We start from the raw sequence: 26,956 nt of genomic DNA, 5'->3' as shown, positions 1-26,956 counted from the left end.
GAGATGTGCTCAGAACCCCTTGCATTACTCAGGCTTTAAGCAGTAATCCTCATGGTCCAAACAAATCATGCATCCTTGCAGGGCAGATTAGGATAATAACTTCACCTGGGCTGAGAGCCCAGGATGAAGTTGAGTGGCTGGGCTGTTGGCATTCAGTAAGTCATGTGGTATAAGGTAGAGGTGGATGGAGTTTTGATCAGGCATCAAGCAAACCAAACATTGGTCATCCAAATGGTGGCCAGGATTCTCCAGCATACAAGAAGTTGCCATCAGCTCTAGTTTCACAAGCCAAGGACAGTGCCACTGCCGCACAGCAGGACCACAAAGCAGGTTAGGATCCTCCAGGTCTTGGTCCTCCAGAGGATGCATGGCAAGGTCATTACAGACACAGGGCCGGAGACTTAACCAAGAGGGGTCTTTAGGAGACATATGCTGACCTTCGCACCTCTCTCTTTGATACTATCAACTGCACTCACATGGTTCTAAGATCTACATGGCAACAAAATAGTCCAGTATGTGAACAACAAGGGCTTCCACTTGTTTAGTGTTCAGCTGGTCTGCAACCATAACAAACGGATCATGCATGTCCGCACACGATATCCACAAAGCGCCCATGACATGTACGTTCTCAGCAGGTCTCAGATCCCTGACACCTTCCAGGGTCCGCAGAGGCTGCAGTGTTGGCTCTTAGGGACAGGAGGCTAACCACAGGGGATGTGGCTCATGACATCTATGCAGCAGACTGAGACTCCAGCTGAGAGAAGGTACAACGAAGCTCATGCAGCAGCTTGGACTTTGGTGGAGCATACTACTAGGATCCTGAAAAGGAGGTGCTGGTGCCTTGACAGGTCTGACAGAGTGTTGTGCATTGTTGTAGTTTGTTGTGCACTGCACATCCAGGCAATACCAGGGGGAGGGAGCCCAGGATGCAGGCGATGAAGCCATCGCTTTGGCCAGATGAGACAGGTGCGCTTGTGAGGCCCTAATAGCTACTATATTCTATGAGGAGAATGGCACAATGCAATGAGGACTCCCCTGAGCAAAAAATAGCAACTGGGAATGTCTGGCACCAACCTGGCAGAGGTCAGGGCACCCACACTCTGTGTAGTTTCACATCTCATGTAGACCTTGCTGGAATACAGCGGGAAGGTGGACTCCAAAAGTACTTGAACTTTTCGCCCTCAGCATCACAACTTTATCTGCTGAGAATGCAGATGATTGGGGGGGGGGGGGGGGGGGGGGGGGGGAATAACCAACAAGGTGTAGATATTACTGATGTAGGCAGTGACTTTGGGATGGTACAATATCTGTGGTGCGAGGGTGGTATAGAGGAGGGGCCTAGGAATGTGACTCATGGTTTTTTGTGCAATAACGCGTATTTGTCATTCACTTCTGAATGACAAATATGCATAACAAGGAGTCATAAACAAGGAGACATATCATGAGTGTATTTACATTGGTGAACATCATACACAAGTGATTAACAAGCTTGTCCACATTGTGCCACTACATATTCTTGACTTTCCTAACCCTGCGCTATGTCATGTTGCATCCCCGACACTCTCAGCGGAGATGAAGTTGGCCTGCTGATGCCGTGTGTCTGTAATGACCTTGCCGTGCATCCTCTGGAGGACCAAGACCTGGAGGATCCCAACCTGCTTTGTGGTCCTGCTGTGCGGCAGTGGCACTGTCCTTGGCTTGTGGAACTAGAGCTGATGGGGGGGTCACAGGGGATTGGGATTAGCTGGACTCTCCCAGAGTCACCAGAGTTGAGCTGCTGGTCCTGCTCCCAAGCTGATTCCTTGAGAAGAAAGGGCAGCTAGTGTGAGCTAGAGATGCTCTGCAGTCCTCTCACGTTGGCACTGATTGCTGCCAGCTAGTGCCCCAACAATGCAGTGGAGCCCCAGAGCAATGCAGGACCAATGCCCTGACCATGGTCTGCCTGGCAGCTGCCAGCCTACTAGTATTGACCTTGGCATGTTGGTAGAACAAGATCACCTCAGACTGAGGCACGCAGATTCTCCATCATGCCTTGCAAGTTAAGGAGTGCAGCAAACATTCCTTCCCAATATTCCCAAGATTGTGTATGCAGTGACAGGCAACTGAGGTAGAGTCAAGTCCAGAGACTCATCGTTTGACTTGGGCTCAGCAGATTCCTGTGCCTAGCTGTCCTCTGAGTGCGGCACCCTGGGATGTCCCTATCTTTATATAAAGGCAAAATACTGCGGATGCTAGAATCTGAAACAAAAACAGAAAATGTTGGAAAATCTCAGCAGGTCTGACAGCATCTGTGAGGAGAGAATAGAGCCAACATTGAGTCTAGATAACCCTTCGTCAGAGGTGTCTTCAGACCTGCTGAGATTTTCCAGCATTTTCTGTTTTTTCATGTCCCTACCTTTGCCTGTTGTGGATCAGACACTATACTGTTCTCTCTAGATTGTGGCCTTGAAGCTACTCTTAAATCAGGTCTCACTGAGCTGTGTGTGTCTGTGCAGGTGCAAGGTGTGGGTGAGTGTTATGACAGGTCTTCAATTAGCGTGACATCAGATTCATTTCCCGAAGTGTCTTTGAGGCTTGAGTCGGGGGGCCTGACTAATGGATGGCCTCTGATGTTTCCCAGATGTGCTTGTGAAAGAAAGGAGAGATCATTAGTACTTGACAGGGACTGTGGAAGAGGAAACATTGCTCACAGTATGGTTGTCTGATGAACATTGTAGTGCAGGATCCTCACTTGGTTGAATGCCGTGGAACTCACCATCAGCACAGGAACAGTATACATCCTCGCCGGTTTTATTCTCAAAGTCAGTCAGGACCTTCAGTTCGGGCATTCTACTCCTGCTCTGGGACTTCTCCCTTTTTTTATGTGCCAACTTGTCCTGCATGATGACAGGTGTAGAGAGCAGGACACCTGCCATGCCAGATGAGAAGAATGCCTAACGTGAGTGGGTAGTGAGTGGTGCCATGGATGGGAAGAGGCCATGATCCGCAGAGTATGTGTGAGAGAGTTAGTGGTGACCTCCGTTGAGCTGGCAGTGAGTGAGATCCCTGTGGATGTGTGATGGCCTACTCCTGCTCCTATTTCTTATGTTCTTATGTTCTTATGATGTGTTTGCGCGTGTGAGAGTTGACAGTGATGAGAATATGAAATGGATAAGATCATTCATCCTTTTCCTGCACTTGGTAGCTCTCCTCTTTTGTATGGCATTGGTGCTCACCACCATCTCTCAAACTGGATTGGTCACCTTGAATGAGGTTATTTGGCCAATGGAGGAGGGTGTAGAAGACTTCAGGGTGGCCCTCCATTGCATCCTGCAGGCACTTAAAAGAGTTGTCACTGAATCTGCAGGCAGCATGTTTTCTCCCTTTGGAAGTCCCGACTTTTCAACAATTTTTGATCTCTTAGAGTTTGCTAGGTCTGATCAGGAGCACCCTTTAAATATGGCTCTGGGATTAGAGAAGGCCAGAGATCACAGCGGACAGATGAATCAGAGGCCACCCCTCCAGTGATTCGACACTGGATATGGCGGAAAAGCCGCCATTGCCGTTGGCGGGTTAAACACAGATTTCCCCTCCTGCTTTCAGACTTTGCCAGTTTCATGAAAAATCCCAGCCAAAGTTAATAACAACATGATCCTTGATCACACCAAGATCCTATGTACTGAGGTCGTATTATGCTGACTTAGGGTCTGCTGGCCACATAGAAGATCTGAGAATGCTGAAAAGGTTCTGTACTGTAAGCTGGAGCGAGGCAGGCAGATGCACGAAGGGCAGAAAACCAGAGCAAGGATGATCAAGCTATGCAATGCAAACTGTTAGCTGGGAAAGCCTTACAGCTGACTAGACAAACTCATGGTGTGTAATGCAGGGTGGTATCAACTGGTAGGATAATCAGAATGTAGATCAATCTGCTGAAAAAGAAACAGATAAAACGCAAGCTGGCGAAGCATTCAGGCTGTTTAGTTAATAAACAAGCAAGGAATTCTGTCTCTTTCATATTGGTCTTAATAGTCAAAAGCAGACATGACCGAATCTATTCAAAACAAGATTACAACCTTGAGTATGAGGAAATGTTACCACCATCTACTGCCTTATCAATTATGAAAATATATGTGCTGTGGATTAATATCCAATGTTCGCACTAAGCTATGAGGGTGCATGGCCACGCAGCAGCCTGACAAATACTGCACTGGTCTTATTCTGGGATGAATGATGTTTATGCATAATGATGTCTGCAGAAAAAACTTAAAAGGGACCTGCACTAAAAAATGGGCTTCACAAAGAGAATATTGCTAATATCCACTGAGAAATGAATTCACAGGCACATTCCAGTTAGGATTCTGCTTATTTACAAATGAGACTTTTGCCCTGTCCATCAGGGAGTAGAAATTTAGATCTCAATAGTGTCTTACACTATCCTTCAATGTACATTGCTTCCATTTGGGTTCTCCCCACAGTGGCATCACCAAGATCAGAAATTCCACATTTGCAAGGTCACAAGAATAATACCAAATCAGTTGTGCTGTGCTCTCTTGTCTTCTTGTTTAACCCACCTACCTCTTTTCTTTTTCCGGAGCTCCCTCATTGCAGCTCGAATCATCTTCCTTTTTTCAAAATCTGTCGTTACATCAAGCTTCAGAATATAGATGAAGAAAGCAGTATTATAACATAGTAATCTTTTTGTAAATAGATCTTTTGTTCTCCTAAAACTACGACACCAGACTATATTAGTACCTTAACTAATTAAGGCAGTAAATTGATGTAATACATCAACCAGGAAAATCCCAACCTGAGCTGAGTTAGTTGATTTCAACCAGCTGGCAGTACTGGTTCTACAACTGACTGCTGTGAAAATGGGCTAGAGAGAAAGACAATTGGTCATGATTACCAGTCTTGTCATCCCTGTTTAACAAACCCCCTGGAAATGTGTACATGTGGATACACAGTATTCAAACAACAGGTCTTGACTCCAATGCTCACTGCAGTCAAAAGGTTTGTTGATGTCCACTAAATAAGCTAACATGTGAAGAATGGATATTTGGGTGAGGTATTAGATCAGCATCCATGAAACCATTTCCAAATAATACATCAACATCTTCAGAAGCAGAAAAGATAGAATTTACAGGACTAAAAGAGTAAAGGTGCGAAACAAGTTAGAAAACTGTGATTGACACTTCGTGGTTAGTGAAAGCTCATATAGAGAAATTTAACCGGGAGTTTCCCCTTGTTAAGCAAGCATTCTGGTATCAGGGGGCAGAACTTTTCCTAAAAATTCTAAAACGGGAGTCCTCCATGCTGGTCTTTTGGGCTAGCTCGGCACCACAATCTTTCAACACTCCGTCAGTTTTTTCTGACAGCTGGGAGCTATGTACCGGGGATGGGGGGCCTACGTGTGCCGGTGAAATCAGCGGACCCCCAACATGTCCCCCACCCCCATCATGACCCCCTCCTTGGTCCACCCCTGCACTCCGTCCACCACTTTTGCACTCCTCCTCCCCTTGCCAATCCCCCACTTGCCAACCACACCTCTTGCAGAGTTCAACCCTTGCCAATGGCCCCCCCCCCTTGCTGACCACTCCCTTGCAGAGCTCCTCCCTCGCCAACCACTCCACTTGCAAGGATTCCCCCTTATACAACTCCTCCCTGCAGAGCTTTCTCCTTGCATAACCGCCCATCATAACCCCACTCCCAAGGCTCCACCCCCACTTAGGCCACACTCCCTTGGCACTGTCCCTGACACACCTATGGTGTGGAGATGGTGCCCAGGGCAGTAGTGATTCTTGCCGGCGTGACGAGGCTGGCAAAGGTGGGAAGCTTCTGGAAGGGTGGAAGCAGCTGTCCCGGATTCGCTAATAGTACTGAAATTAAGTCAATCCTTTCCGGGTACAAAGCCATTCTCGCCGACAAAACAGGGCTGGGGTGATACCAAGCCGATTCATGCCCGGTACAAATTGGATTTTTGGCCTTGCAAGCTTCCCGGCGCGCAATGCTGATCGACTGGCGCAGCGAGCCAGTAAGATCGCACCCCAATTGTTTTACAACTTGTTAAAGACTGGCAGTACCATTTAGTAACTAAGTCAATAACACCCCCACTGGATTAGAATTTTATTTTCTCCTGATCTTACTGTAAGTGCCAAATGTCGAAAGTTCTAAATGGTTTGTACAATGTGGGGTACAACTGCATATTTAGGAGCAAATAAGATCAAGTGTATTCAACTGATGTAGCTAAATGATTTTTAAAACTTTTGATAACTTAAATGAAAAAAATATAAATAATCAGTAGATCAAACAATAATTTCACAACGGCGTGTAACATTCCAGTAAAAAAACTCTGGACTTTTTCCTGTGCAATATAATTCCAAACAGTCATATACTTAAAAAACACAAAGCAGCTAATTTTCGTCTAAAATCATCACTCGCCAGTTTTTAAATGTACAACAAAACTTTTCGAAAGTAAATACTGAAAAGACATTTGAATGATTTGGGATAGTAATCATTTAGTTCAATGGTTTGGTTCAGAAGTCAAAGTTTAGATTAGTATTTTGCTTTGGGCCACAGAGACAGACCTTCAGTTTCCCCCTACTTAGCGTATTTGAATAATTGGTTCACTGGTGGGTGAAACAAATCACTCAAAAACTATTCCACCAGTGGTACAATATAATTAACCAATTAAAATCAATTACTCTTAACTATTCTGTGTTGTCTATCATGGGACAAGATTTTTCAGATGGTGGGATTCTCACATACTCACTAATTGAAGCAACCACATCCATTTTCCTCTGGTCGGTTAATTGGCTAGAGACAGAGCTTCCACCCCCTTGCTCAGGTGGAAAATCCATGTCAGAGAGTTGTCAACCAATTAGATTCACTAGCAGCTCTGTAATCGTAGCAGCATCAGTGGCTAGGACTAGGATTACAAGCAAACCCCAGATTCCAAGAACTGGACCACATGAAGAGTCAGGGTGCTCCTGGCAGGGAGGAAATTGAAGCCCAAGGCAGATGTGGAGAGGAAGGTGAGAATCTTGATGGGGAGGCCAGGGGTAGAGAGCAGCCATAGTGGTGGGATGGTCATGGGGTCACCTAATTTGGAAAGGAGGGAGTTGCTGCCTCATCACCCTACCCACAGCCCAAGCAGGGTTTCACCCACTTCAAGTTCCCTCTGCTAGCCTCATACTTGAGACAGATGGGAAGTGGCTCTTAATGTCTAATTAAGGGCCTCAGTCGGGGTGAGAATGGGTGGGCCACATAGACCTCGCCGACCCCACCCCCTCTCCAGCCCCCCACCCCTTAAAATTGTGGGTAGGTCCAGTATTAGTAACACAGGAATTAGGAGTAAAAGTAGGCCGGTTCAGCCCTTTGAGCCTGCTGTGCCATTCAATCAATCACATTATGACTGATCTTTCCCTGGTCTCAAATCCACCTCTCCACCTGTTCCCCATATCTCTCTTTCCCTTTTTTTTATTAGAAATATGTCTACCTCCTTCTTGAAACCATTTAATAATTGAGACTCCCCTGCTCTATGGGGCAGCAAGTTCCACAAATTCACCACCCCCTGCGAGGATTAGTTCCTCATCTCAGTTTTAAATCTACCACCTCTCAGCCTATACCTGTGATCTCTTCTTCTAGATTGCCCCATAAGAGGAAACATTTGGTCAACATTTACTTTATCAATCCCTTTTAAAATTTTACATTCCTTGATCAGATCTCCTCTCATCCTTCTAAACTCCAGCGAGTACAAGGCCAAACTGTTTAATCTTTCCTCATAGGTCAACCCGTTCATCCCCGGAATCAATCTGGCGAACCTCCTCTGAACTGCCTCCAATGCCACCACATCCTTCCTCAAAGGATGTTAGTTAGTTGATTCTGTAGTGTAGTGGTTATCACATTCACCTAACATGTGAAAGGTCCCCGGTTTGAAACCACGCAGAAACATTAATCAAGCTTAATGGTGCCACAATGGCACAGTGGTTATCACTGTTGCCTCACAGTGCCAGGGACCCGGGTTCGATTCCCGGCTTGGGTCACTGTCTGTGTGGAGTTTGCACATTCTCTCAGTATCTGCGTGGGTTCCCTCCGGATGCTTTGGTTTCTTCCCACACTTCAAAGATGTGCGGGTTAGGTGGATTTGGCCATGCTAAATTGCCCTTTAATGTCAGGAGGACTAGCTTGGGTCAATATATGGGGTTATGGGGATAGGGCCTGGGTGGGATTGTGGTCGGTGCAGACTCAATGGGCCGAATGTCTCCTTCTGCACTGTAGGATTCTATGATTCTAAATAAAGAGACCAAAATTGGACACAATATTCCAGACGTGGTCTCACCAACACCCTATTCAATTGCAACAACTACTTTTATACTCCAGTCTTTCTGCAATAAATGCCAAAATCCCATTTGCCTTTTTGATTACATGCTGCACCTGCATACTGACTTTCTGTGATTCATAAACATAGACAGCCAGATCCCTCGGCCCAGATGCATTTTGAATCTGCTTTCCATTTAGCTAATAATTTGCCTATTTTTTCTGCCAAAATGGATAACCTCACACTTATCCACATTAAATTCCATCTGCCAAATTTTGGCCCATTCTCCTAGCCTATCTATCTCCATCTGTAGAATCTTTATATCCTCTTTACTGCCTGCTTGCCCACCTATTTTAGTATCATCCGCAAATTTTGCTATGTCACACTCTGTCCCTACTTGCAGATTGTAAACAGTTGAGGTTCAAGGACTGGCTTCTGCGGCACCCAACCAGTTACATTTTGCCAGCCAGAGATGGACCCATTTATCCCGACTCTCTGCTTTCTGTCAGTCAGCCAATCTTCAATCCAATCTAGTACTCTACACACAATCCCCTGCGATCTCACCTTCTGGTTCAGTCTTTTATGCGGCACTTTGTCAAAAGCCTTCTGGAAGTCTAGATATACCACATCTATAGGGTCCCCATTATCCACTGGTTACGTCTTCAAGAACTCAAGCAAGTTTGTCAAGCATAACTTTCCCTTCATAAAACCAAAATGACAATGGTGGATTGAGCTTTGTCTTTCCAAATGCTCAATCATCTCCTCCTCAATGATTGATTCCAGCAACTTCCCCACCACAGAGGTCAAACTAACTGGCCTATAGTTTCCTACTTTTTGCTTCTCTCCCTTTTTGAATAGGGGCGCCACATTAGCGTGTTTCCAATCCACCAGGACATTACCAGAATCCAAGGAATTTTGAAATATCACAACTAATGTATCCACCATCTCTGCTGCCACCTCCTTTAATACCCTAGGGTACAGGTCATTAGGTCCTGGAGACTTATCTGTCTTTAATTCCATTAATTTATTCAATACCCTCTCCCTAGTGAAGGTTATTGCACCAATTTGCTCTACATTAACTACAGTTTTTGGAAAATCTTCATTATTCTCTACTGTGAAAACAGAGGCAAAATATTGGTTTAGTGTCTGCCATTTCTGTGTTTCCCATTAATATCTCACCAGTATCATCCTCTAAAGGGCCAACATTTACCTTAGCTATTCTCTTCCTCTTTATATAAGTGAAGAAGCTTTTGGTATCTGTGTTGATGTTTTCTACTAGTTTCCTTTCATAGTTCATCTTAGCTCTTTTGAGTCTATTTTTAGTAGCCTTTTGCTGAACCTTAAAGTTCTCTCAATCCTCCAGCTTGCCACTAGCTTTTGCAGTTTGGTATGCCCTAGTTTTTGTCTTTATGTCCTCTTTGACTTCCTTGTCTAGCCATAGAATGTTTTTCTTCCTTTTACAATTCCTCTTCCTCTCGACAACATACTTTAATTGAGAGGTATTCAATATCTCCCTCAACATCTGCCCTTGTTCCTCAACTGTCCTGCCCTCAATTATTTGTGCCCAATATACTTGGGCCAATTCTTTCCTCAGGCCTGTATAATTACCTCTGCCCAACACTAAAGCTTTAGAATGGTACTCTGTCTTCTCTCGCTCAATCTGAATCTGAAATTCTAGCATGCTGTGATCACTCTTTCCAAGAGGATCTTTGACAACAAGATTATTTATCAATCCTTCTTCGGTATATAACACTAAATCTAAAATGCCTGTTCCCTGGTTGGTTCCATAATATATCACTCTAAGAAACAATCCCTCATACACTATATGAAATCTCCCTCAAGGTTATCTTAACCAACTTGATTAATCCAGTCAATGTGCATATTAAAATCACCCATGATTACTGATGTGCCCTTCTCACAAGCCCTCATTATTTCTTGGTTTATACTGTGCCCCATTTTGAAAAGATTGCTCGGGGGTGTGTAAATTACTCCTACCAAGTGGAGGGCAGCAGGAAAGCCACATAGAGAATTTGGTGAGGCAAACCTGCTGGTGGGAACTGTAAAATTCTGCCCATAGTTTCTATAATGGACACATACCATTTTGTCCAGGACCTCTTCATCTTCAATAGCACTCAAATCCTCCAAACTGGGTTTGTTTTTTCCCTCTTTCGCATTCTCCTTCTCTTTCTCCTCCATACCATTGGGTAAAATAACCTCAAACTGCTGTACCGATTGGGCTGCTTCAGTTATCACTGGCTCAGTGTCCATCTGCAAAGACAAATAAACAGGTTTCTTTTACTTCATTTGTCTGGTGCAAACGTTGATGCATTTCAAATTCAATAGCCTGAATAAAAAATGGCCTTCAGCAGAGCGCTCCATCATCAGAATTCCCTGGGAAAACCAACCATTGACAAAGAATTATAATAACCATGGTTTTTTTCATTTATTTCTGTTGATTTGTTAATCTATAGTGAAATTCCAACCTATTCCCAAAGCATATTGCAAATTTCAAACTATTCAGTATTTGCACATCAAACTAGCTATAAAACCAAACATAACTAGCAGTATAAGAATGTTTTGTTAATTATAATTTTCTTCAATTTGTTGCAAACACTTAGAGTTAGTTGGTAGGATGAATAAGCAAATTAAAGATTTCTCTTCAAATCACAGCAATAATCATGGTAAGGTTAATAAATGAAACCCTAAAGCCTGGAAATCACTGCACTATAAATGATGTTATATTAATGCTTAATGCATTTCCATCAAATTCCCTCACTGTTATTTCAACAAAGACTTAAACCTTTTTACTTTAAGTGGATTAATACTTCAGAAAAAATAGTTGACAGATGAATTGGATTCAAAATCATGGTGGCTTGTATATCATAACTCACAGAAAGTTCCTGCTCAAACCTTCTCACATTGACCAAAGCAAATAGTTTAATATAAGTGGTTATGCCTACCTGGACAAACTCTCACCAAGTCAAAATTAAGGACTGTGTGAAACTACCGTGGGTTCTGAGAACTTCAGGATGAATTTAAAATTTGTATTTTCTCTTAATTTCCATAATTATTCCAACTCAGAACATCATTTCCAATAGTGTGGCTTTCATTCTACAAATATATAGTTACAATGCTCAGCCAAAATGATGGGGAACATACATTTATTGAACTCAGCGCAAATGTAAAATATTATTTTTAAGTGGCATGTGTGCTCGATGAATATTGAACTGGAAATTAGTAGATTTAAAGCAAACTCAAATAGTCATTTGCAGTGGTTATAGAACACTTGATTTTTATCTTTTATCTCATCATTGACCCAATTTTTTAATCGAAACATTAGGACAATACTTCTTTTAAGAATTTAATATGTAATACAAGCAGTACCACAAAAAGCATCTTCTGAGTCTGTGCCAATTCACACACTTAAATATCAGCATGACCCTTTAGCAATGTTTGTCAGCCTTGCTGCCAGTATTAAAATAGACAACAAAGAAACAAGGGGCTCTCGTATGATAAACTGGAACTTTTTTTGGCTTAATTCACTGTAGCAATGCAGGCAGCTGCTTTGCTCTACATCACATCTGTGTCAACACTTGCACCAAAAATATCCTACTAATTCATGCCACCAGCATTATTGATCAGTAATTACACCAGATATGCTTGTAGCAGTTTCATCAAAATTGCCAATCCTTCAGTGGAAGTGTTGCCATACAACAACCTCAAGGAGTGCACTGGCTGTCAACTTCTACCAGGACTAACCCTCGATAAGCTTCACAAGATAATAATTATTGTACAATAAGCCATCATGATTTTGAAAGTCATGTTATCATGGTGTCAAAGTTATAAATCACTGTTTCACTTTATGACAAAACGTGAAAGTCAGTTGGATACTTGATTAGAAGGCAGTATTCCATTATACTCCTTACAGACAAGTCTCCTTATCCTCTACCATTTTCTAAAATAAATTTTGTGCTATATTTACCATAATGTGTAAATGCGTCTTTGCTAAATTAGCTGAGCTTTACGCAAGCTATGTTAGGGACACCGCATATGGTTTTTGTATCCCTAGATTAGAAAAAGCTAGATAGCTGGGCTCTTTACTCAAGATTACCATGCAACAAACTCCGTTGGAAATAGTTGTGTGTGGACTCAGATGAGAAGATTAAGCTGAACAATGGAGCGCTGTGAAAAAAATATCTTGCTGACATTCACAGCCTTGGCATGAAGAAAACCATTTGCAGAACATCCCAGAAACATTCATTGCTTGTAAGACTTTACCAGAGGAAAAATCATTACCTTGAGAATAGATAGCAGGTAGAAGTAAACTCATGAGAATAAGAGTTGAAAAAACACCATTCCTTAAATGTATTTGATTTTAGAAGAAAAAATGATGGTTTACAAAATCACACTGCCGATACTCTCATATACTTGTTATTACCGAATTGTCCGTATCTGGTCAGAACATAACAGATATACTTCACAAGCCTATATTAGATTGATATAATATACACATTTAGCATCAATAGATGCTTTTAGGTTCCTTCACTATTGATGTATACAGGGATTCCATAAATACTGGTCAATTATATAGTTTGTTCTTTCAGTTTGGATTGTGGAACACTTTACCTATGGACTGAAATAACAACCGAGTATCCAAGTTTAGTTACAAAACAGAATTGAATAATGCTTTGATTAAAATAAAATGACTACCAGTTTATAGTGAAAATCTAAAGGTGAATTTCACATTATTGAACCCAGAAGGAGTAATATTACGTACCTTAATCATCCATGGAAACTGGTATCTCCAGTGTCTAATCTTAATTTGTTTATTTTCCACATAATCTTGCAATTACCTTTTTACCAAATGCATTCATTTGAACTCAGCTACAGTAAAACCACTCAGTCAGTCTCACAATCCCAATCCTTCTTAAATATGCATCAGTTTCTCGTCAGGCGCCAGATTGAAGTGGCAAAGAACTGCACCTTCTTTGGTTTAGAGGCTTCCAATTGGTCTCTAAATCAAAGTCAAGTTGAGCTGACTGAATCTACTGCTTTCTAAATTTCATCAAAACGTATCAATCAACTGAATCCCAGTATAGCCTGGATTCTTAGGTAACTGCTTCTCTTTTCCCAGGTGGCATTCCAATATAGATAACAAGCTCTTCAAACAGGTGAGAATATTTTACTGCTCTTCAAAATACATTCTACTCTATTTTTAGTTATCAGGAAGACAGGGATCATCTATGCACAGGGAACCAGGAGGCCCACAGGACAGATATTGTTCAGATAATGAGAGCAGGTAGCCATCGGGTGAAATCTTAACATAAAATGGCAGAGTTTTGGTTCCAGCGTGAAAAATTGAGTGCTTTCCGCTAACGGCGCCAGCATGTTTTCAGGCCAAATCTTATGCCTCATTAACAATAATTTTTATGCCCATGAATTTCACGCTGCTCCAGCGGCGTGTTCCCTCTGATTCACCCACCCCGCAATGACTTAACTGCTGCAAGCACTGGAGAGCTGCATATAAATGGCTCCCTAGCACTTGTTTCACAGTGACCGCAGGACATGGCCGGCGAGAAGGCAGCACCATGCTTTTCAGAGGGAGCCCTCACAAGGATGCTGATGGTGTGGAGCAGAGGCGGGACACAATCTACACCCGCTCCATGAAACGGCCTTCCAGCAGAGTCCCACCCTCACCTGGGATGCAGTGGCAGCCCTTGTGAGTGCAAGTGCACTCCAGAAGAGGATGGGGCAACAGTGTTGGAAGATGAAAGTCAATACTCCCACCTACATTCTCCCTATCCGTGTCATTGCAGGACAAACTCAACCATAACAGGCATCAGCGGATGCAGCAAGCTGGAGTCCGAGCTGAGAACCCTCACATGTTTTGAGAAGCAAGCCTTCAACCTAGAGCCAGAGAGGAGGAAGAGCATGCCTGCGCTGCTGATCAAGTGAGGGCAGCAGAGAAACGTGAGGATCCTCTACACATATGCTATCATTCCTCAAGTGTCAAATGAGTAATCACTGTTCCCTCCATATCCGCTGTAATGTACTGATGCCATGTCCCTTCTCCTGTAGGCCGGCCAGCGGATCTGGCCGCACCATCCTCGTGCCCTCTGGCCCCACCGGGCTCCAGCTATTCAGAGGGGGATTTCTCCAACTCCACCGCCAAAGAGGCGTCACAGCTGTCACCCGCACCCACCACTAGAGCAGATACTCACACCTTGGTGGGTCCAATAAGTAGGATCGCTTCTGGGTCACTCACAGCTGAAGATCAACAGCAGGCGGAGGCAGTGAGTCCCAGGGAAACCGGTACTCAGAGGGATGCCAGAGCCCAGTAGTCCGCTGAGTCCCTGCCAATGATATGCTTCTGGACCTGGTCATCCCACAGCTGATGGAGCTGCAAAGGCAGAGATGCGAGTATCAAGAAGGGGTGACAACAGCCCTCCTTCAAGTTCCCATTGGAAGAGTCTCATCGTCTTCTATCCGAGTAGATGGTTCCATCACTGCAGTGCATTGAAGACAGCACAGAGACATTGGTAACCTCAGTGGAGACCTTTGTGCAGGACATGCACTCCACATGGCAGGAGATATTCGCCATGATGCAGGTCTTCGAGTGCATGGTGCAGGCACAGGTGGGAATCCACGAGTGTCAGCGCCAGAGGACGGCAAGGCTTCTGGATCTCACTCTGCATGGTCTTGCCGATGTACCCTTGGGAGATACTTTCCTGCAGCGTATGAGGTAGACAACGTTGGCTGAGTCGCATGAGTATGTACTGTGTACCTGGTGGGCGGTGTTCTCATGTGTGATGGTAGTATCCATGTCAATGACCCGGCACAACTTGCAGACGTTGCCGAGGTTAGTGCGGTTTTTTGCTGTGGTGTTTTTTCCGTGGACTTGCGGTAGAGTGAGGTGCTGAGGTGACAGTGCCTGATGGAGATGCATGTGTCCAAGAATGCAACCGATTCTGGAGAGTAGTACATGGGACTTAATAGGATGGAGGGTTATAGGAGCACACAAACGGAGTGAATGATGCTGAGGGGAAATGGTGCTATAGAGTGTTATGGAAGCTGAGACTGGAGTGAGGACAGACCATCAATAAATATTACGCATTCCAATCAAAAAGCAGACCCAAGCCCAGAATTTCAGTTAGTAGAATATGCAGGTTGGTACAGTGCAAGATAACAGAGATTTTACTGTATATCTCATTCCACTCCTCTTTTCTCCAAGGTGCTGACTCTTACACGGCAACATAAATCTGCTAATGCCCATATTGTGCAGTGGCAAAGTTAATTTTACTTGAACATAACTGCACAATGGAATGAAAGAGCAAAGCGCTTTATCCAGGTATTTATCCTTAGTTAAAGCATACTGTGTGCATGTTTTTCTTCTGAATTGTATGCTCTAAGTGTACCCCCAACATAAGAAGTAAGTGACGTTGATAGATAGTTGCAAGTTGTCAGCATCAAGCTCTATGTTGGATCAGTAGTTGGCTCTTCAAGACAAGGCAATGAGTACCTGATGTAGTGGATGCTTGGGCCTTTATGCTGCGTCATGCACCTGGTTATTTCAGCAGGGCATCTGGGTAATACAGTTGTGGCAGTGCGCAAAAGAAAAACTCTTGTATCATCTGTGCAGCTCCTGCAAACCAGAGGTTTCTGTGGGAACAGACTACTGGGTAACTATAAAGCAGTCAAAGCCCTAAACTCTTTAGTTCCATTTTATCCTCCCTTATGCTGTTTCTGCATCTACTTCTAAAAAGCAATGGAAATAAAAATCAGCTGCAGTATCTCTAGGATCCAATTTATCCATTACACTTAAAGAAACCTGTGCCACATTTGCACCCAATTAATTTGGGTTTCATATTCACAAAACAACGAAGACTGAACAAGTAGTCCATTTATAAGTCAGCAAGCCAGAATGATGACGATCAAAAATGAAGCTGATAAAATAATGAATTAAAAAATTAACATTTACCAAATAATCGCTATTGATCAAAAGGCAAACTAATCAAATTGCTCAAAACATTTTTAGGAAACAATTTTCACCACCAACTTCGATCTGAAATGCTAGCTATAGAAAAAACGTTTGTTATAAAATAAAAATAAAATTTAACAAAATTTCTATCAGAAATTTGTAAATTTAGCCATTGAAAAGCATTTTCTGTGCTTAAAACGTGCCAAACAAACATTTTCCAGTAGGTCTTTACTTCTCTGAAAAGCCTAAAGCTAAAAAGTCTAAGTCATAGAACATTAACAACTGCAACTCACAAGACAACTATGCACACACTAACGTGCAGAAAACATCCAAAGTGATCAATATGATCCTCTACAGATTCTAACCATACAATAAAGGCTGAGAAAGGGAGCAACAATAAGCCATCTACCAGAAAGGTAACAGGTTTGATCTCCAATATGTCCTGAATTAGATGATCACTGCCTTTCCATGGTGAGAATGTCACAATTGGTCTCCATTGCTGGATTTAGGTGAGAGAAAAACCAACTTGCAGTATCTCTTCTTGTCACTTCACAGAAACTTTGCTGCAAAATATTTGTGTACTGATGTTTACTGTGACAGGATTGAGCTCAGCCCTAATGACACCCAAAATTGAATAGCATGCTCACATTTATTTCCATGGAGATTGTCTCACTCATTCACTGGAACTTTTACAGAGATTCTACAAAATCAGTGGAAAATAGTATTCTGGTTTCCTCAGCTTTTCTGAAAATCTTCAGCCAAGACACACTCCCTCATTTAAAACATTTCACTTTACTGAGTTCTACTGACAATGGTGGCATTGTACTTCTCATGAGACATGGCCTCAGATGAGAAGGGAAAGAAAAGCACTTATCAAATTTTTGTTTCCAAATTAACATAAACTGTACAAACACAGAGTGACAATTAAGGATAAGCAATGTTACTATTGGACATGTTGATATCATGCTTTAAAGATAAAGGGAGATATGGGCAGGATTTTCTGGCCATTCCCACCAACGGGATCTTCAGGTCCTGGTGGCGGTGACCACCACACAGGCCACCCCCGCCCCGCCTTCCCTGGCCGAGGAAGGTACGAACAATGGGAAACCCTGTTGACAGCAGCAGGACCGGAAGATCCTGCTGACAGCTAATGGCGAGTCACCTCTGCCGCCGCAGAACACACAGCAGGGGGTTGCACAGTGATTAGCACTGCTGCTTCACAGCGCCAAGCTCACAGGTTTAATTCCAGCCTTCGGTGACTGTCTGTGGAGTTTGCATGTTCTCTCCCTCTCTGTGTGGGTTTCCTCCGGGTGGTCCAGTTTCCTCCCACAGTCCAAATGGTTAGGTAGATTGGCCATGTTAAATTATCCCTTAGTGTCCAAAGAAGTGTAGGTTAGGTGGATTAGCCATGGTAAATGCGCAGGGTTATGGAGATAGGGTGAAGGGGAGGCCCTGGGTGGGATGCTCTTTTGGAGAGTAAGTGCAGATTCGATGGGACGGATAGCCTCTTTCTGCACCGTAGGGATTCTATGGTTCTGCGAGTCTTGTACATGATTTTTAAATGAAATATGTTAGTCAAACATTTGGAATACATTTTTATTCATGGCAATAATGTTTCAGAACAATAATTGTTTTACTTTGACAGTGCTAACATCTGAAAAGCAGTTGCATTCCAATTTGCACCTCTTAATTAAAACACAAACATATGTTAAAAATCATATAAGAACTCGTTAAAAGCTATAAATTTCAGAACCAGCTTTATTAAGCAAACAAATATGCTTCTCAAGGTTAATATACTCTGTAACTGTAACACAATTTGAAAATCACTACCATCTGGCTGGCTTTCATTATAATAGAATGCACCTCTTGAATTACGCATGTCATACATAGCTTAGATAATAGAACATCATTCTCCCCAAGTTAACAAATGCCAAACAACTGCTTGTAGCTTCTCCCAATGTAAACTGTGTCTGGCTACATCTTTAGTATGAAACTCCAGATAAATGTATGCAAAGTCAGAACTCAGGTATTTTGCTTTGCTATCATCTCAGTGCTGGACTCCATGGTCCACGATAATAATGGTAATAATAACGTCACAGTAAGAGTTTTAACAACACCAGGTTAAAGTCCAACAGGTTTATTTGGTACCATATGCCATTAGCTTTCGGAGCGCTGCTCCTTCGTCAGATGGAGTGGATATCTGCTCTCAAGCCATTCCATCTGACTCCACTCCATCTGACGAAGGAGCAGCGCTCCGAAAGCGAATGGCATTTGCTACCAAATAAACCTGTTGGACTTTAACCTGGTGTTGTTAAAACTCCAGTCCAACGCTGGCATCTCCACATCAATAATAATGTCACCCAGTATTTACGTACTGTGGGTCAAAAATGACCCAATTAAAATAAAAGAAATACTTATGCAGCAATTATTATTAATGACACACAAAAACCACAAGGATACTGTAGAATGTGGTTAACATCCATGTTCTTGTACTTACTGACTGATATCATTCTGGTTAGGGTTTAAAAATCAGACATCGTCCACCTCCCTCTGCTGTACAACAGTACAACCAATACATGTTAGGTGTACACCAAGAAATTCCTAAGCAATCTAAATGTAGCAAAACTCTGACTTGTTAGTCACAGCCCCCCATCAACATTTAACTAATGTGCCACAAAGCAAATTTCAATGAAGTGCTACGTTATTGGAGAACAAAGATGAACACAAACAAAAACAGAAAAACCTGGAAAATCTCAGCAAGTCTGATAGTATCTGTGGAGAGAGAATAGAGCCAACATTTTGAGTCTGAATGATCCTTCGTCAGCTCTGAGATGATCTAACCATTGCCCCTTGACATTTAATGGCAATATCATCCCTTAATCTCCCGCTATCAACATCCTGGTGGTTACCATTGACCAGGAACCTAACTGGACTAGCTATGTAAATACTGTGGCTAGCAGAAGAGGTCAAAGGCTAGGAATCTTGCAGTGAGTAACTCACTTCCTAACTCCCCAAAGCCTGTCCACCATCTATAAGGCATGGGTCAGGAATGTAATGGGACACTCTCCTCTTGCCTGGATGACTGCAGCTCCAACAACACTCAAAAAGCTTGACACCAACCAGGACAAAACAGCCTGCTTGATTGCTACTCCTTCCACAAACATTCATTCCCTCAACCCCCGATAAACTATGGCAGCTATGTGTACCATCTACACAATGCACTGCAGAAACTCACCAAGGTTCCTTAAGCAGCACCTTCCAAACTTACAACCACTAGTATCTAGGACAAGAGCAGCAGATACCTGGGAACACCACCACCTGGAGGTTCCCCTCCAAGTCACTCATCATCCTGACTTGCAAATGCATCGCCGCCATTCCTTCACTGTCACTGGGTTGAAATCCTGGAATTCATTCCCTAACAGCACTGTGGATGTACATACATCCAAAAGGCTGCAATGGTTCAAGTAGACAGATCACCACTACCTTCTGAAGACAACTAGGGATGGGCAATAAATGCTGGACTAGACACATACCATTAAAAAATTTTAAAAATTGAGGCTTTATCAGTATTTCACTGAGGTATCAGCCGAGATTCAGAGCTTTAAGAGATAAGTGGGCTACCAACAAAGCCACAGCTGACGCAATGGTTGGAATTTCCCAGCCATTCCCGACGACTGGATCTTCCTGTCCTGCCGCCAATTCGCCACTGCAGGTTCCCTGGTGGTGGAGGGTGCCAATGGGCAAACCCGTTGACAGCGATGGGACCGGATGATCCCGTCACCGGCCTCTGCAAAACATGCTGGGGGAGGGGTGGTTTGCAAAATCCCACCCAATCAATTTGCACAGGTACATGAAAGTACATAAAATTCAGCTCCAGAATCTAATAGGAAAAATAGTCAGAATGAGGAACGAACAGACGTAGAGAAGGAAGAAGGAGTGAATTATTAGAATTCACACAATGTCATCAATGCCTTATTTGTTGGGAATACTTTGACAATGCACAATCCTCAGATCTTTTAATTCCCAAAAATCTATCTGAATACCTCAATGACTAAGCATCTACAGATCTCCTAGGTAAAGTATTTAAAAATTCAAAACCTTTAAGTGGAGAAATTTCTGCTCATCTCAGCCTTAAACAGATTATTCTAGCCATGAAGAACCCACATCAAAAATCAAATCTCATCTGTCTTTCTAATGACAATTGAACTTTCAGGTAAGTAAACACGAACGTATACTGGTTCTTGAACTAACTTAAGTAAAAAAATGCTTGCATAAGGGCCTAACGGACCTAACATGTCTATATATTGACTATTGCTGATCCAAATCTCCTCAGAGGAGACTAAAGATTATTTGTGTGCGGCCTGAAAAATAACATTTTCCAAAGAAGAACATTCTTCTAAACTTAGTTAAGAGTTTAACTAATAAAAATGCACAAGCAGTATTCAATGTATAGACATGCAGGAGTTTAACAATAATTAATCAAAGGATGTTTATCATAAAGAAATTAGATCAGATTATATTGTGTACTGAGTATAATATACGCACAATGGTCAGACAATTTCCTCAATTGTTTGTTCACCCGTTGATTTCATAGTTTTTAATCAAGCTTTAACAAGTTTTAATTGAACTACACCAGAATGAATTCCATGCCTTCAGGAAGAAAAAGGGCTAAAACTGGAAATAATTACATTTTCATCGTGTACCCAGCTCTCAAAAACTCATTCTTTATTTGTGGACCCAATGATGCATGTGGACAGGCTTTTCAGAAAGTGGGAGTATCACAGTCAATTCTGCGCCAATTTTCAACCATGTCCAGATATGTGGACCTTCCTGCAAATGTCACTACATGCCCAGTACTTTACCCCTCCCCTATCCCAGGAAGGCGGAGGACAGTTGAGTCATCATCATGGCTGTGACCCATAACCTCAGTATAGATCATGGTGTCCTATTGGTAAGAATATCTTATTCATTATAACTTCAGGAAATTGGAGGCTGGTGATAATGCATTCTCCTGTCCCAGAAGCAACTAGAGGATTCCACTGCACACATGGAACTAGTTGTTTGAAAAAGGTAAACCAGAGACTAAAAATTTATCTCTCAATATATTGAAAGTTGTTACACTCACTTTTTCCTTTCCACTTCCCTGGAGTGGACAGTTTCAACCTACTGCTATTGTGGGTACGACTGGCTGGATTGGGGAACCAGTGTATTTTTTATCGTGCAATTTCATGCTTACACCTCCGTCCAATTGGTTGGATGTACATTATGGTTTTGAGTTTTTTGACAATGGTTTATTACTCCCTTATTTCTTTGCTCTTTATCGGTGTTGAAAAATAATAATTTCAATATTATGATATATTATAATAATATATTGTCTAGATAGTGCTCAACATCAACATCAATAGAATGGCTGAAATTTCTTTCATTATACTGCAGAAAGCAATTGAAATTTGCTTTCATACTAACCAAACTGTTGCTTCTGGAGAGGTGAACTGTTCCTGAGGAGGACAACCTCCGGGTGCTTGCAAAAGTTGGAGGATGTGCCACCAAATCTTCATTTTTTTCCAGCCCTAGAAACTTAGTTAATGCCTCGACCTGCTGTGCCAATATCTGTTGTTCCACCCTAAGCTGCAGATTCTCTTCTCGTAAGTCATTCACAGTGGTAGCCAGAGGCAGAATCTGGTTGGTGACTTCTTCCACCTGTCCATTTACCACTTTCCTGAAAACTTGCAGATCAATGTGGATCTCCTTCACTGCATTGCGCAATGTATCTTCAAAGTCCCCAACCACAGTGGTGAGGGAGTGAAGGTTTTCGTTCTTTAAGTTCTCAATGTTGACACCAGGCATGCTGACAGATGTAAAGTGGTTTCTAAACTTCTCTTTATATACAAAGGGGAACACGTGTTCTGTTCACACCAGACATGCAATGCCAGATATGGTCACTGATTTTGTCTAAACTTCCGCACATGCGCTTAAGTAACAAAGTTCAGTTCCAGCAGCAATCCAATTGCATGGTCTAGATGCACAAAAGCTTTTAAGGTCACTTTTGCAACAAATCCAACAGCTAGGCCTATATTTAAATACATTGTCTTGACAGAAAGTTAATTTTAGGTCTCTTGTGGGACAAATAAATGCTATTGGCTTCGATGGCTGGTAAACTAGCCAATGAGCATCCAAAGCAGCAACAGACAAAAAAAAACTGACAGCTGGAGTGACTGACCTAGCATAAGGACACGGCAGGACAGTTTGTTGAAAGTCTCAATCTACGACAGACTGAAACACTGAAAACTACAAACACAGATATTAACCATTTAAGTGCCACGCTCCACTTACACATACAGGAACTCAATTAAACAATTTTTAAAAATAACTTTAAATGTTTCAATTTATGATGGGAATACTATTCAAACATTACTTATTGCTATCCCTGCATTTATAGTTTATTTTCTTTACACTAAATGACAACTAGTCCTGTATTAACTAGTGTTCAAAATTTGATTACTGTGTGAAAATGTAACAAACAAACAAAGAACAAAGAACAATACAGCACAGGAACAGGCCCTTCGGCCCTCCAAGCCCGCCCCGCTCCCTGGTCCAAACTAGACCATTCTTTTGTATCCCTCCATTCCCACTCCGTTCATATGGCTGTCTAGATAAGTCTTAAACGTTCCCAGTGTGTCCGCCTCCACCACCTTGCCTGGCAGCGCATTCCAGGCCCCCACCACCCTCTGTGTAAAATATGTCCTTCTGATATCTGTGTTAAACCTCCCCCCCTTCACCTTGAACCTATAACCCCTCGTGAACGTCACCACCGACCTGGGGAAAAGCTTCCCACCGTTCACCCTATCTATGCCTTTCATAATTTTATACACCTCTATTAAGTCTCCCCTCATCCTCCGTCTTTCCAGGGAGAACAACCCCAGTTTACCCAATCTCTCCTCATAACTAAGCCCCTCCATACCAGGCAACATCCTGGTAAACCTCCTCTGTACTCTCTCCAAAGCCTCTACGTCCTTCTGGTAGTGTGGCGACCAGAACTGGATGCAGTATTCCAAATGCGACCGAACCAACGTTCTATACATCTGCAACATCAGACCCCAACTTTTATACTCTATGCCCCGTCCTATAAAGGCAAGCATGCCATATGCCTTCTTCACCACCTTCTCCACCTGTGACGTCACCTTCAAGGATCTGTGGACTTGCACACCCAGGTCCCTCTGCGTATCTACACCCTTTATGGTTCTGCCATTTATCGTATAGCTCCTCCCTACATTATTTCTACCAAAATGCATCACTTCGCATTTATCAGGACTGTGCAGGTCGTGTGATTGCAGCGAAGTTGGCAATAATTAGAAAGTACAATTGGTTTCCATAACTGCAAGCTACAGAGAAGAAACATTCAGCAAAGGTTTCTGTTCCTGATCACTATCCAGTGAGTCATGCTATGGAGAAAGGGCAAGAACATAATCAAGCTGCCTTTACAGTGGAATAGCTAACTTGTGCAAAATAAGGGCTCATGGAGTTGGGGGTAACATATTAGTGTGGTAGAGGATAGGTTAAAGGACAGAAAACAAAGTAGGGATAAGTGGGTGCTTTTCAGTTTGACAGGCTGTATTAGTTATTTTCAAATACATTCAAGGAAAGTAGGTTTTGCTGGCTAGACCAGCCTTTATTGTCCATCTCTAATTGTCCTCGAGGAGATGGTGTTGAGCTGCCTTCTCGAACTGCTGCAGTCCATGTGGTGTAGGTACACCCACAGTGCTGAAATAGGGAGGGACTTCTAGGATTTTGATCCAGCGATAATGAAGGAATGACAATATATTGTCAAGTGAGGATGGTAAGTGGAGGGAAACTTCCAGGTGGTGCAGTCCCCATTGTATCTGCTTCCATTCTCCTTCTAGATGGTAGTGATCATGGGTTTGGAAGGTGCTGCCTAAGGAACCTTGATGAGTTCCTGCAGTCAATCTTATAGGTGGTACACACAGCTGCCACTGTATGTCAGTGGAGCGAGTGAACGTTTGTGGAATGTGTAGCAATCAAGTGGGCTGTTTTGTCCTGACTGGTATCAAGCTTCTTAAGTATTTTTGGAGCTGCACTCATCCAGGCAAAGGAAGAGCATTCCATCACACCCCTGACATTGTAGATTGTGGACAGTCTTTAGAGAGTCAGGAGGTGAGTTACTTGCCACAGGATTCCTAGTCTCTGCCCTGCACTGTAGCAACATTATTGACATAGCTAGTCCAGTTAGGTTTCCGGTCAATGGTAATCCCCAGGATGTTGCTCGTGATTGTTAGATTCTCTCTTGTTAGAGATAGTCAATGCCTGGCACCTGTGTGTCGGAAATCTTACTCACCACTTGTCAGACCAAGCCTGGATTATTGTCCAGTCTTGCTGTATTTAGACACGAACTGTTTCAGTATGGCAAGGAACACTGTTTGATAAACAAGATGAATGGGAAAGTAAGTTGTGAGCAGAGCATAATGTCTATAAAAAAAACATAGGTAGGTTACATGAATTCGAAAGAAGGTGGCAAAAACAGTACGATGAGGGAAATGTGTGGTTATTCATGTTGTAGGAAAACAGAATGTTTTTAAAAAGGAGGGAAACAATTAATGCTGATATTCAGGTTGATTTAGTTAACAAAAAAGCCCTTATTTTGAAGGCACAGCTAGCAATTATTAAGGCAAATGATTTTGGTGGTCTTTCTTGCAGGGAGTTGAAGTATAAGAATAAGAAAGTCTTGTTGTGATGAATAAAATTTTGGCTCCACACACCTGGAGATACTGTGATATACTTGCCGAAGAGGGAAGCAACACGGGTTCACTAGATTAACGGTTGGGATGACAGGATTGTCTTATGAGCAGAGATTGAGTAGAATAGGCCTATATATTCTGGAGTTTAAAGGAATGAGAGATGATCTCATTGAAAAATAAAAGATTCTGAGAGAGTTTGAAAGGGTAGATGTTGAAAGGCTATTTCTCCTGGCGAGAGAGTGTAAAACTAAGGGACATAGCCTCCAGACAAGAAAAAGGCAATTTTGAACTGAGATAAAGAAGAATTTCTTCACTTGGAAGTTTGTTAATGCTTGGAATTCTCTGCACCCAAGGTGCTGTGGTTGCTAAGTCATTGGGTGTATTCAAGGCTGAGATTGATAGATTTTTGGACTCCAAAAGAATCAAGGGAAATGGAAATCAATGAAAAAGTGGAGTTGAGGCAGAGATCAGTCATGATCTTATTAAATGGTAGTGAAGGCTTGGGGAGTTGTATTGCCTTCTCTGGCTCTTATTTCTCATATTCTAATGAAACTCCAGCTTTCCACATACAGAATATCTAGTTTAGGTCAGATACCAAGAGGCTGCCAACATTCAAGAATTTTTATCCCAGCATGAGCCAGCACTGTCAGGGGCGGGTTCTCTGCAGCAGACCCCCCCCCCACCCCCCCAGCACAAAGCTTGCAGCTGTCAAAAAAACTGACGAGTGCCGGAAGATTGCAGTCCTCTCGAATTCAGACTTTTATGATGCCTCAGCCGGAATTTAACGAAAAAAACTCTAAGTGCCGAACAAACATGAAAACAAGAGAAATCGTGCTGCTTTATTTGATTGGCTACCAGTCGGCAATTGCCACACCTCCAGAGTACCCCTTCCTCCCCCGGATTGCTACTCCCACTGAACAACTCCCTCCCCCCACCGATCACTGGCCCCACTGATCAACCTCCAATCGCTACTCCCAACGATCACCTCGACCGGTGAATTCCAGTGAGCCCGGACGGTAGCGCTAATGACATTTAAATAATGTTATAAATATTTAAATTGGCTTCGCGGCCTTTCTGGGTGTGAAGTCAATTTCACTGTCAAATCAGTGCCGGTAGGATTGCAAGAGGTGAAAAACTGGGCATGATTCTGATTTTTTGCCTCTTGCCCTATCTTACCTACTCACCTTGCCGATCAACCGGCGGGATGAGCTGGTAAGATCGCAGTCTTAGAATTTTTTTGGGCAGGTTCCGACCATGATGCTAAGTGTCATCAAAACACATGCAATTTTCCTTTGAAAATATTACCTGGGTAAAAAGGAGCTCCTACTTCTGCCTAAAAATTTGGGTATCAAAAATTGTATTTACAGTACATCGATGTTCACAGTATGAAATTAGCCTGCAAAGCTAATACTAGAAGGCTAGTATTACATAGCTTTTAAATATTTGACAGACATCATTTGTGGGATTATACTAACAAAATGTGAACATATACACTTCACTACAGTTTAGAGTGCTGAAGCACTACTAAGTCATTATTCAAAGATAAGGTACAGCAACTGAAAAGCAAATATGCTCTTCCATGGCATGATCTTTAGTTACCCATATCCATTTCCATAACCTTCTCCTATCCATGATGTTTTATCCCTATTGGCAAACAATTTACACGTTGACTCCCCAGTCAACACAGATCTTAAATAGAATTTCTCAGAAGTGTTTTCACATTTATCAGCTGTTGTATTTCCAAATATACAGGATGCAAAGCAGCAATCAAATAATTGACAGCAGACAGGTGACACGTGAGAAAGTGAACGACTGCACAGTAAAATTTGCCTTGCACTCAAGTATTTTTACTTTGTGTTAGTAAGAATGTACTGCAACAACGCTTTAAATTAGATCATAAAGAATTCGAGAATTTACACTTTTTTAAAT

The 26,956-nt window shown here is 42.5% G+C and overlaps 1 protein-coding gene across 2 annotated transcripts in view; it reads right to left on the bottom strand.

Moving 5' to 3' along the window:
* smtnb (smoothelin b) overlaps nucleotides 1-26,956 on the bottom strand; it is a 347,775-nt gene that overhangs the window by 53,188 nt on the left and 267,631 nt on the right. For both annotated transcript variants that reach the window (XM_078227351.1, XM_078227352.1), the window contains exons 11-12: nucleotides 10,394-10,564; nucleotides 4,555-4,630 (exon numbers count right to left, since the gene is read on the bottom strand). In XM_078227351.1, coding sequence (XP_078083477.1) covers nucleotides 4,555-4,630; nucleotides 10,394-10,564 — 247 coding nt within the window. The remainder of the gene's footprint in view (nucleotides 1-4,554; nucleotides 4,631-10,393; nucleotides 10,565-26,956) is intronic.

This window comes from Mustelus asterias, chromosome 13 (assembly GCF_964213995.1).
Source record: "Mustelus asterias chromosome 13, sMusAst1.hap1.1, whole genome shotgun sequence".
Lineage (NCBI taxonomy): Eukaryota > Metazoa > Chordata > Chondrichthyes > Carcharhiniformes > Triakidae > Mustelus > Mustelus asterias.
Note: the sequence above shows the minus strand (reverse complement) of the source record. Positions and strands in the feature narration are given on the sequence as shown.